Raw genomic sequence first — 13,169 nt, forward strand, 5'->3', positions numbered from 1 at the left:
AAGTAGCGTTCCCCTGTTTCTTGCACATTTCTAACTAGAATATTGTGAGATTTTCATAGATAGATGACTTTATTAATCCCACAATGGGGAAATTTCATAATAATAATTCATGTTCGAATCCCTGGCTCAAACGGAACAAAACTATATAAAATATACCCAACCAATGTGGGTATGGTTAACAAAAAACCTCTGTTTCCAAGAAATCCAAAAGTTTTTGAGGTTGTGCTGATTCTTCAAAACTTACGTAGATCTGTTCGTTACCCCCGGCAACCAAAACATAAAATTGTTGCTATGGAGATAAAACCAACAACAAAGCCGCCATTTAAAAGAAAACTTATATATTTTTTAAATGAATTTATCACGTGGCAGGGGCAAAGGGGCAGAATAAGGCATGTGTAGCAGACGTTCAGCCAGTGAGGGCAGGTCGAAGGCGGGCAGCGAAGGCGGGGGCTGGTGGTGCATATGGGCTATACAATGCTGCTCATGGCTTTCATTTGAGTTTATTTCCAGAGAACAGCTCATGAGAATTCAGAGATAAGAAAATGTGTAACTCTTTCAGACTGCAACAACCTTAATTACTGTATGTTTATTTATGTAAACACAATGAATTTAAAGAATGTTTATGAGAAGGACAAGAGCATCAAATTAAACAGACAATCAAAATGTGCGTATGAAGATAACGCTGAAATTTTGATCTCTATCAATAGCTTGAAGAAAGTAAAGAAACTGTGTTTAGTATATCATATTTTGAACTGTTCTTAAACCGTGATCCAGCAGCATGGCTCTGATCCCAAGCACAGCCTGAGAACATTCAAGAGTTGACTGTGTGCAAACCGGAAAGTTCAAGGAATGTCTGAAAACTTTTCCACTGCAGTGATCTCTTGTTTGCAGCTGCTGTTACAGACTTTCATCTCAGTCTGTCTGAGTGAAACTTTTCATTTCCGGGTTTGTAAATGAGCTTCTCACCCCTGCTTTTGTGTGGTGTTTATTTATTTGGTTTATGTGACAAGAGCAATGCCCATTAATCAACATCAGAGCTTTCACTTCACTGTAAATGTGTCACAGTCTACACCGCTCCTCCCTCCTTCCCTCCTCTCTCTCTGGTGCTCTCCTTCCCTCAGCAGCCAGAGTGACTCCAATCAGCAAATCTGCCGCTCAAACTCCAATGACAGAAACTGCTTATGAGATGAATCTGTTTCTAATGGCCGGGGTCAGATGATAAATATGCTCTGACAAATGTCTGACGCCACCTCCTAAAAGGCAATTGGCTCTTTTTTGGAATGAATGATGTCCTGAACAGTGAGACTGTCCCAGCATGCACATGACAGCAAACTGCGTATGTACTATTCCATGTTTTACAGATGTCATGACCTCTGTGCCTCTCATCCACACAGGAGAGCTCGTGTGAAAACCGGTTCATCCCCCTGCTGGTGGTAATGCTGAGAATCCAGCTCTGTGAGTTGGTCTATTCAGGTCAGAGCCTTGCAGCAAAGCATTTAATGTTGCTTGAGAAAATTGTTTAAGAATTCAAATCAAATTAGATTTTTTTGGAGCAACTTGTCAAGTTAATAAAGTCAAAATTTCAAGCTGCTGTGTTAAGTCAGCAAAGGAGTGCACAGGAAAATTATGTGGAGGGTTAAGTAGGTAGGTTCTTTTGTTGCAGAAAGAAACTATTGTTTCTTCATCTCCCTCATATCTGCAAAGACAAGAATTCTTTTGCCTTTGACAGTGAATAAAAATTTTCTTCAAAAAATATTGTATTATCCTTATTGTAACTCAGAACTACCATGTTTGGGATATATTTAGTATTTTGATGTGCACAACGCAATTTTTTAAAACTAAGCAAGTACACTTAAAAGCAAGAGTAAAAAAACTTAAAATAGAAAACAACAAACACACTGAAGATATGAACTACAACAGTAAGACTTAATACAAAACAAAAGTTTAAGGCAACCCATGTGTTGCAGGACTGAACACAACATAAAATCATAGTCAAAAAGAATATTACTTAAAAAATAGGCTACATGAGTAAATAGAAGTGAAACAACCTCGTGAATTCTTCCAAATGAATAAAAAGAACATGACAGTTTGTAAATACAGTAATTTCAAACTCTATTAACTGTAATACATAGTTTCAACTACAATAAGCCAAACATTATGACTCTAATTTAGCTTCATGTAACCTTAATCAACCTTTATTTTAGTAAAGTTTTAGTTACACAGCGTTACAAGAATTGTGATGTTACTTTCACTGAGTATAAAATAAATTAAACCTGTTGTTTTGTTCAATATATCAGGCAGGGAACATATGATGACTGTACTTCACCTCTGGTCTCACCCAAGACCTCACCTTTTGCTCCAGAACTTTACAGGAACTACTAAACATTGCAGTTCCACCAAAAACCACAGAAGGCTGGTTTCTGGATGACACTTCCCATGGATTCCCATGTTAAAAAGTCCACTATGTCCAAATGGGTTATGTCAGAGTTTATGCATTGTTATGTAATAGCTTATGCCATTGACATTCAGCTGACATTTGACAGTCAGCTGTTGGGTGGGTGGAGCAAAAACAACATTTTGCTCTTTGACTCCAATGTTCTCTTTCCTCAGGATTTTTCATACAATTAATATTTTCTTGAATATGTTTATTTGAAGCCTGACTGTGGCCTTTCAATTCAATTCAGTTTTATTTATGAAGCCCAATATCACAACAATAGTCAGGCTTCATACCAGCAATAAACACAGACATTTACATTTACATCTGCAAATACCTTAGACTAGATGTTTTTGTGACTGTTTTCATTGACGAAGCAACAAGTGGAAATTCCCAGCCCCTTTGAACTACTCATTGACTCGCCAACTGTTTGATGGGCAACAGGTGTGTGATTAGAGGTAATGGCAGAAGAAGAAAGCCACAAAGGACAAGGGTCCAAGGTAAAGACCAGAAACAGGAAAGTACTGCATGTCCAGCACTGAGCTGGGGATAAAAGATTTATGCAACTGGACTGTTCTGTGGCTGTTGGGAAAGAAAATGGCAGAATGGAGGGAACAGTCGGCCAGTGAGCTGCATAGGGGGAAAAAAATCTCAATCCAGGTTGGTCTCAAACTCCGGAATGTATTGTTGGGGCTTGATCAAGCTGCAGAGCAGGTCTAGCACAGATTAGGTCTCATCAAGCACAGGAGTTAGAGGTCAGTCAGAGAGTATGTCAAACAAACTAAATGAAACGGTCCCTGCTGGTTTCACAACATAATAGGATAAAGTTTTTTGTTTTGTTTTTTAATAAAGACAACAGCTAAGCGTAAATTAAAACAAACAAAATCTGTTATTTTCCCACAAATATGCCAGTAATAATATGCATTTCTAAAATATGTGTATTTTCATTCTGTAACTGGATGAAATCCTTTATTTGGCAGAGCAAAGATGCCTCTTTGACAGTAGTGGACTTAGTAAAAACCGATAACAAAGCTACATGTGTTAAACTGTGATATCTGAGTTACTTATCTTCAGAATCTACAGCAGGTTCGCTTGCTTTTGAGAAAGTGGTTCTAATAAACAACAGTAAAGTAAACATTTAAACATAAAAGCCTCTTTTATGATAAAGAACAGCAAAAGACAACGTTAAGACAGAGAAACTGCAGAAAGTAAATGTTTTCTGGATGAACCTTTAAAGTCCACATGCCACCAAAAAAATACCGTGAAAAGAAGTGAGGACACAAAAAAGGAGACACTATTCAATACTTGACCGTGACAGAAATGATTTTTATTTTTAATAAGCAAAAAGGGACACTTAAAAGGAAGAATAAAAATGAAGAACAGATGGAGCAGGTCTGAGAAGATCTTCACAGTTTTAAAGGATATTGTTTTATAATGTAGTGTGGTCAGTCACAAACCACTTATTTTTAGAAGAGTTGTCAGTTTTGCATCTTGTCATGGGGAAATGTAACACTAAGATAAAATCTCAACCTTCTCTGTCTTGTCTGTAGTTCCAGTTGTTTGCTGCTGCAACAATGTTCTGGATTGACCACGAGAATCTTCGCCTCTGCAGCTTGCACTGTGAGTACAGTAAACCTGAGAATCCAGGTTACTTCATGTTTCATGTGTGATAAAAGGCAAACTTAGATAGTTAATTGACAGTCTTTTCTATGCAGTTACCTATTGTATTTTAATGTACCATTGTCACTATTTTTCTTTAAACTGTGATGTGCATTCCAAAATAGTATATTGAAAAAAGGGTTGCATTCATGTGGGTTACCTGCAACTGTATATAATAAATTTCATTGCCAAATTCCCACCTTACCTTTTAAGCTGTGTTCACACCACCCTCTGCAATGGGGGTTCAAGTGGCCACATCAAATGAAAAGGCTATGTAAACACACACAAATGCACTTTCAGGCTTCCGCATTCAAAACTCTTGCATTCAAAGGGTAGTTTCACAAGTTTCTAACACCGTTTTGGGGCTCTACGTACTTAAAAGTTCAAGCAGGTCAAACTCTGACCGATCAGGAACTCGGATTTGGAAGTGAAGTATGTTTGGTGTCTCTTTTAATTCGTGGAATTGTCAACCTTTTTAAATGTTGATCATGGAGGAGAAATGAATAATTGTAGTCTGTGCCCAGAATTTTATGACAGAGTTTTTGCTTTTTCATTTATTTGCACCACTTTGATATTTCTTACCACACCCCTTCTAACTGTAGGTGGCGGACATGCGTTAGTGAACAGTAGAAAAAGAAGAAGCCCCTCCCTGCTTGTCCAGTGTGAAAACAATGGGCTAAAATGCACGTTCAAGAACCTGCGTTTAGTGTGTTTTTGAACCCACGTTACATACCTGAAGCTTGAGTCTTTCATGATATTTGAATGCCGGCCCTTTTAGAGGGCTCAGGGAGAGCCTGCTTCTATGAATGCAAAGAGATTCTTTAAAATGACATTTTGAAAGTAAAATATTTCAAAATTCGTTTTAGTAAGCTCTTTATGTAAGCTCATAACCATGACAAGCATCCAAAGAGTACTTAACTTGCATTAAAAAAAAAGTTTTTATCAGCCGCCTTTCATTGTCATGTTGTAGCAGTGTTTTGTGCGCACGTTTAGATGAACATTTCCTGTCTACTATTCACACATCAGGAGAATTTCCCATCTACCAAAGCCATTCCGTAAATTACATTACACAGACTTTAAAACACTCATCGTTGGTTTGAAAAGGTCTAATGTAACATGCACCATTATTAAAGAATTTCTACCTAACGACCCAACCAACCTTAACAGTCTTTTCTTCATTTCAAGCCTGCAGATTAGATGGGACCCCACTGAGCCAACGAGCTTCAACAAAACTGGCTTGATTGCCAGGGATTTGGCGTCAATGATCCTAGAATAACAAGGAGCATATTGTACCATCAGCACAGAGCAGCATGGCCGAGCCTGTTCCAGGTTAACAGGCTCTCAGATGCCTGTGCTCAATGATGGAGGTAATGATCTCATGATACAGCAACACAGCTGAGTAGGTAGCCATATGGGTGGAGAGAAAAAGAGGAAAAAAAGGCTGAAAAGCAGAGAGGCTGGACATCTGATCTCATCTTTACATCCGTTTGGAAAAACTGAAGCTACAATACACAAAGCCCATCAGTTGGGTCATGCCAGAGTCCATCTGCCTTTAAAGTATGACTCTTTGGCTGCTGTAGTCACTGGTCTTCAGACACTAGCCAATGGTCCACCTAGCAGAGGAGTAATACACTTGATTCTTAGCCCTGGACTCCAGGTATACTCAGGATAGTGGTGGTGTGACTGTAGTCAGGACTGGACTTGTGGTCAGTAGGAGAAAACATAACCCCCTAACTATAAAAAGTGCAATGAGTGGAGCTAGGGACAGCGACAGCCACCCCCTCAGCATTTTGCGTAGTCAGTTCTTAGATCTTATAATAAAATTGTTAAATGGCTAAATGATGGACAGAAAAATACTACTTTTTGATCCTTTTGCATTGGTTGTTCTCATCTCCACCAATTTATATGTAAAACATTTGCCATTAGTTGTAAGTAATTACACTTTATTTTTTTAGTGAAGAAATATCACTTGCAGAAGCTTAAGTACTAATTTAACAACTGTGCTTTTTGGATTTACCATGTCATATGGATTTATTTAAGTGGAAAAATATATTACCTTTTCGTTTTTTGAGCCCAGTTGGTTTATTTTACAGACTCAAAACTGTCCTGCTGGATTCTTTTCTAGAACTGTCAAAGGGAAGATGTTTGATTTATATGATAGGAAAAAGATTTCTCAAAAAAAACAGACTTTAAGTTATTATAGATTCCAGTACTCTGTTTTGGGGCAGTCCATTTGTCTGTTGGTGACGACCTTGGCTGTGTTGAGTGGATCTTGCTGATATTATGCTGATTGGTAGATATTTTTGTAGAAGAATCTTAGATACTCGGCTTCTTACTGATTTCAATGGCTTATTCTTTTATATTTTGCTGATGGGACTGTCTGGATATAGTCAAAAATGAACATTTGAAAAAAACCACATGTTGTTAAAAGCATGTGGTTTACCTTGGTTCTATGTTCTGAGCTGAGCTGCATGCAAACTCTGATACAACAAAAAAATATTTCTACACAAGTTTGTGGTCCAAAATCTAATTCTAGATGGATATTGACCTGTGAGTACAATTTGTCTGTCAGTGGTGGAGGTTCTTTTCACATTCTTAGTGATTATTGAGAGCTCAAAGTAAAAAGGCAAAAGTATATTTTTCAAAATGTCAATGACCTTTAATGTTTTATGAATGCTGTTTTACCTTTATTAATAAGCCTAAAGTTTTTCTAAAAGGCCTTTTCCGGCTCAACTGTTGTCTGCTTTCAAAATCCAAATTTGGCACATGCTTGATTAAATTTGATTGCTTGATTTCTGAAAGGCCTAGGAGTGCATTGGACTGTGAAATACTACAATGTAAGATTATCAATCAGTTCAAGTATCATCGGCTGACATGCAAAAATGTTTTCTGTTTGCGTGTAGTCTATATTGTTTGTTCTGTGAAGTCCAGAAACATCCACCTGATGATGCTGATGCTGCGCAACATTATCGTGCTTTACATATCTGTCTGCGAGAGCCACTCATGAGCTCAGTCTTTGTCCCAAACCGCCTTGGGAGTTGGGATAATGTTCCTTGGCTGGCAGAAGACAGGCTGATAGCTGTCAGGGACAGAAACAAAATAGATGACAGGATTTCGTAGGGGCACCTCCAAGGCGCATTATGGACCTCAGGATCCCAATTCCCAAACGCGGGACGAAGAATCATTTTGTCACCGAGGCATGGGTCGCTCATCACTGTCTAATGCAGGCCTTGATTAATTGTGGGAATGGATCAACATTATGTCCTATTCAGGGAGATGCTTAATTGCTTCTGCCATAAAACCCATCCATTCCTCTAATGATCCTGCGTCTGCTTCCCTGGACACATGGATATCATGGTGGACTGTCGCTTAGCAGGGTGGGACCCCCTTAGACGTCATCGCCAGCTGAGTGCTCACCCTCCTCAGACACCTTTACCTCCCCCTTACTGCGAGCATGTGGATAAATGGAATCGGCTTCACCGCCCGCAAGCCATGTGTTTATATTCACGGCAGAATGTCTCCGAGTGTTAATATATGTAGATTTCATTTCTGATGAGTGATTATTTGACTGCTCATTTTGCTGGAGATTTATGGCCCCCTCTCTATCTCCTGACTGCAGTGCCACTCTTATCTTTAATAAATGAGATGAGGACATTAATCAGGTTTTGTTGGCGGCCCTTACTAAGACATTAAATGTATTGTACGGGGTAAGTAAACACGCATCACATCCTTCTCCCTCGCAGCAGAGGAAGGGAAGGAAAGGGGAACAGAGGTGAGCAAGGAGGAGAGGGAAGGGGGGGGGGCTTCATTATATTTATCATAATTTCACATCTGCTGTTTTTGAGGCAATGTACCATGAGCCCATAAAGTGTATTACAACTGGGCATAAATTCAACTGATTTGTGGCTGGAGTAGCTAATTCCTTGAGTACATTTTAGAAAAACAAGCACTGAGCCCTGAAATTGCAATTCCATAAAGCCTTTAAATTACTGAGTACAGAATCAAGAACTTGCCTGATGTGCTGCGCATGGTGACCATGTTAAAGGGAAAAGCAGCACTCCCGAGACAATAAAACCTGAGATGAGTGAGCCATATACCCAAGCAAAATAAAGTAAGAGAAGATGGGCTGGAAACCTTGTGAAGGGGAGGAACCAATTCATCTCTTCATCTCATTTTCTCCTGCTATCTAAGGGCCTGTGCTTGAGAGAAGCTGTTTATTTCTACCCTTCACATATCTATTTTATTTGCTCACCCATGCGGATCAATTCTGTGAAAAGTCAGCACATAGTTAATTTCAATTATATTAGTAATGGGAAGATGTGAACATACTTGCAAAGCAAAGTCCCACTCCAATAATCTTTAGTAGTATTGTAATCGTTTTTGGTAGAAATTAAAAAAAAAACAACTTTTTTTTCTGGTACATTCTGCATTTCTGCAGAGCAGCAAGAGTTCGCCTCTGAGTTGTTGGAGGAACTGTTGGCGTGGACCAAGCCTGCCTCCATTTCCCATCATCCATCTATTTACACACTCTCCTGCTAGCTTACAGCCTCTCACAATCCCAACTAACATCCCCAGTGCAACAAATATGGCGAGCAATTTAAGACGAAGAAAATGAAGACATGCATGGATCAAGTGGATGTACCAGAATGGTGCAGAGCGGGGAGCTTGTGGCCTACTAATTGTAGCACTGTTACTGCTATACAAGCTTTTTCCAATGGCATGCTTTCGTCTGCTCCTAATTCACAATAAGTTGAATAAAAACATACTCAATTGCAAATGCTATTTTAAGCCTAATTTTCTTTATATATGTCCTCCATCACGAGGAAAATACTACAAGAACATGTTAAAAAACACCAAAAGTGCAATTTTCATTGAAGTGGGTCTTTAAACATTTCTCTTAGTGTCCGATAGACAATCATGCCCAAATTTGGTATTTTTCACAGCAACACTGTTAGTGTCTGTTTTTACTTGAAGAAACAGTTTCAGCAAAATCGATAGAAAACTTCCTCCAAAACCCTGTTTTGTTATCAGGAAAACTCCACCTGTCACATCGGCTCCTGCTGTTATTAATATTTCATGTCATTGCTCCTCTCTTTTTCTCATGCGCACCCTCCCTATCACCTCCTCTCTACACACCTCGCCATCTTTCTCACCTCCCCAATTTTTTCCTCCTCTATCTAGAGTCATTTGGGATCCGAGTGAACAAGATTTTCATATCAGGTAAATGAATATCTTTATCACAGAGACAGAAGCCAGGATGCTGGGGGAGCGAGGGAAAATAATCACACAAAGCAAACAGTCTTACTGAGGGAGACGGAGAGGCACTTGGTAAGAACAGCCTCTCCCACTGTTGCACACTGCTCTCTGCTGTGTACATCTAAAAGGCCTGCTTGCTTTGGGATCAATGGCTTTGCCGTGGCTTTTCCCTGACCTGAGATATATGATGAAACCATGGAAGAAACTGAATATGGTGGAGTTACAACATAAGCACTCACATAACTTTTAATCTTCAAGTTAAAATCAAGGATTAGTTTTTTATTTATTTTTCTTTCTTAATTATTTTATTTCTTTTAAGTTATGTTTTCTGGTTGAGTGTGGACTCCTGCAAAATTTAAAGCAGCTTTTAGAAGGAATGGGACTGAGAAGGGGTTGCCAAAAAGAATGTAAATAAACCTAGATGTAGGACTAAGTCCTTTTCCACATTTGAAACCCTTTACAATTGAAAATTAGACAAATAATGACATTATAAAGATAAAAAAAGTGTCAATTATTGTGATTCAGCACTGAAAGATTTTATTAACTGTGTGTGCAGTGTCATTAAACATGTCAGGGGCAGCTTGACCGTTAATTTACATGAGCTAAAACTGGCTACAATTCATTCTTTTCTAGTGTGGAGTGAAGGGAAAAAGCCGTCTCTCTTTATTGTAATGCCCAATAACAGTTGATTTAATGGCTATAAAATGTGTTCATTAGAAGGTTACTGTTAAGAAATATTGAAAGTATACCTAAAAGTGTCACTTTTATAGTGAATGAACAAGATAATATAATCTAAAAAGGCTATGATTACGCTCAAGTCCTCCAGCATTATCTTAGAGCTCATAAAGGGATGGAATTTAATATGATGCTTTCAGTCAGTTTAATTGAATTTTAATTGCCACTTTGGACGGAGGGTTTCGATCTAATCAATAAAATATTAAACTTTTGGAGATTTGACGTAGACTGGTCTCTCTGTCGCCCATTTGTGCAGTGCATCCTGGGACTTCAGGGTATTAAACGCCTGTTTATGAGCCGAAGAAGCTGAGCCAACAGCTTGCTGTTTTCTGTGGTGTTTCAACTGTATGCAGTGGATAAATAACACCAGGCAGACAAGCCAAGATTCTGTTAATTACAGTGGTGTGGAAGAGCGGTCGGTCACCTTCAAAGGGAGGCCTTTAATGTGCCAGAGCTATAAATATTTTGAAATGTCACACCTTGGGAAGATGGCGTCAGGGCAGAGATGTGGCGATAAATCAGAGCCTGAGAAGAACCTGAAAAGAAAAGCTGGCTCTTTGGTATTTTAGAAATAATTACTAATACAAAGGGGGTAATGAATGAAGCTATAAATTACATTAAAACAGACCATTAGGAGAGAATTAGTTTATAAAACTCGTTGTTACCCTTTTAGAATTGCACCTATTTCACACCATCCATAACTCAAGGACAAAACATCAATGTACAATCTCAGCAACTCACTTGATTAATGCTAAACTAATTGATTTTGTTCAGCGGCTTTTTAACAAGAATATTGTTCTTAAGATGCCTCCTTTGAAATCATCCTATACAGTTCTGTTTTACTATTATTGTCAAAGTAATAATGCTTGTGCTCAACTTTTATAGCACCAATAAAAATCTGTTATAAGTCTGTGCAGACTTCTTCCCAAGTTGCTGCAGGTTTTTTCAGGGTTAGACCAGGTATGACCCAGACACGAACCTGTGCGCCGCATACATGTTGACCACTAATTGTGTGCTGCATCATCACCAACGCCACATACAGTTATAAATCTAAGGGTGCCTTGGTTTGACTCCTGCATGGATTGAAGGAATTCATCCTCCATGCCTATAGAGAGAGCAAGGTAGAGGAAAATGACATGACCCAGCCTGTAAGGCTCATAAAAGTCTAAATTAAATATCAAATGGAACCACTGATGGATAGCATCCTTTCCACGGATCCCCAATGTCTCGTCAACCTCCACTTGCTGGTAGGTGATAGTTGCTGCTCACGTGACAGCAGAGCCAGACAGCTGTGTTAGTGGATATTTCTGGTTTCGGTGGAAAAGAAAGCAAAACAAATGAAAGTACCATCATTGGTCACTGCAAACGGCCTTTTCATAAAGTCCATGCACATTTGACTGAACTTAGAGCTCTTTATACACAACTTATAAAAAAATATTTGTCTTCTGAAGTTCAGAACACATGAAACTTGGCATCCATATTTATAAACTCATTATTCTTCCATCTTGAGTAGGAAACCACTGTCAAATATTGCAGTTATGGGAACAGTTTTCAGAGCAGATGCAGCGACATTAATACCCACTACAATACCGGCCACTGCAGCCAGACTAAAACTGTACATTATGAATCACCAGTTAAGACCATGCTTTGTATTATCCCCAGAGAAAATACCAGTCTGGGCTTGAGCCCACAGCTGATGGACACCCCATTATTCACCAACGCTTCCTTAGCTTTGAGACGAGTGTGCGGAGGGATAGGCAGTAAAACGACGTCTTTAAGATTAACCCCCCCCCCCCTTTCCCCCTGTTTCCCGATTTGGAATGAATTAAAAGAATCCCTTCTTGATTAAAAAAAAAAAAAAAAAGTTCTCTCCCCATCCAGCTCAGAATGTGAGGATAATGCTTGTTCCACTGCTCGTTTTGTGAACTGACGGCAAGGTGGGCGATGAGGAGGATCTGCTCTTGCTTTCTTTTGTAGTATAACAAGAAAGCAGGGTTTAGATGAGCCGCCAGTCGTTGATCAGTTTAAGTAAAAACTCCTGTACAGTGGAACTCAAGGTGAAAGAATTTATGCAAAGTCCCTTCATCACCGAGGCTTTTTATAGTTTAAGAAATTAGATAAGTGATGGAAAATTGCCCACAAAATGTCCTAATTTCTTCAACTTCTTTTTTCTCAGTCGTAAGGAGGGTTTTTGTGGCACATGGTGTCATGCGATTAGGTTCTCAGAGAGATCACAATCATCAGGTGAACTGTGAAGTTTTAGTCGCTGGGGTCTTGCCTCACATAGCCACTTACACCAAAGCGTTGATGCCATCGCGCCTTGGTCCACATCACTTAGCAGAGGGGTGCAAATTTGTTTTCACGCAGGCGTTAATGAACTGTGGGCTTTGTGGTTATGATGAAAGTACACCTCTACTGAGCAAAGGTACCTGGGAGGATAATGAGAACTTGCCATTCACAAACTTCTCCCTTGCCTGGGCTTTATAAGGTATTTAAGTAAAAAAAACATTGCAGTTCATCTCTGACCTGCCAAATCAGCTGCATAAGGAAACAAGAGTCCTGGAGTATCTGCCATCCATCTAAGAACATGTAGTTTTGTGCCACTGCTTCTGGCTTCTAGCCAGGTCCAAAGCGACTCATTGTACAGCAGCCAAAAGACAAAGGCAGCCCCCCCTCCAGCTCTGTGAGGGCAGTGTGTGGAGGTGTGGGTGGTTATGCAGATCGCTAATTGTACAGGCCACCGAGGGAAGGAGGGAACGAAATGGCAGCTTCTCTGCAAGACATGCAGAGGGAGGGGAGAAATGGACTGATGTGAGCCACAGTCCTTTCTCTTCCTTTCCTTCACTTTCCCTTTCACTCTCTCTACCCTAAATTGGCAGCTGGCAGGCAAATGAATGCGGTGTGAAGTGAGCCCACTGAAGTGCAGGGTCCTGCTGTTCAAGCAACAAAGGAGCTCCATGCGAGACATCTGCTGTTCAGTTATCAGAACACATTTTGTCACGTGCGTGCCTTCTCTCGCTCTTTCGCCTCTTCCCCTGCAATCCTGCAACATCCATTCTGTCAACCGACGGCCAAGCCTTTCTTT

The 13,169-nt window shown here is 39.7% G+C and overlaps 1 protein-coding gene across 1 annotated transcript in view; it reads left to right on the top strand.

The window, feature by feature from the left end:
• The first annotated feature begins 2,903 nt into the window (after positions 1-2,903).
• The window catches only part of LOC144988965 (uncharacterized), a 76,655-nt gene continuing 66,389 nt past the window's right edge, over positions 2,904-13,169 (top strand). The window contains exons 1-2 of the mRNA XM_078940446.1: positions 2,904-3,094; positions 3,985-4,054. Of these exons, the coding sequence (XP_078796572.1) occupies positions 2,963-3,094; positions 3,985-4,054 (202 nt within the window). The 5' untranslated portion in view covers positions 2,904-2,962. The remainder of the gene's footprint in view (positions 3,095-3,984; positions 4,055-13,169) is intronic.

The sequence above is a fragment of the Oryzias latipes genome, chromosome 22, assembly GCF_053564925.1.
Source record: "Oryzias latipes strain Hd-rR chromosome 22, Olatipes_Hd-rR_3.1".
Taxonomy (NCBI): domain Eukaryota; kingdom Metazoa; phylum Chordata; class Actinopteri; order Beloniformes; family Adrianichthyidae; genus Oryzias; species Oryzias latipes.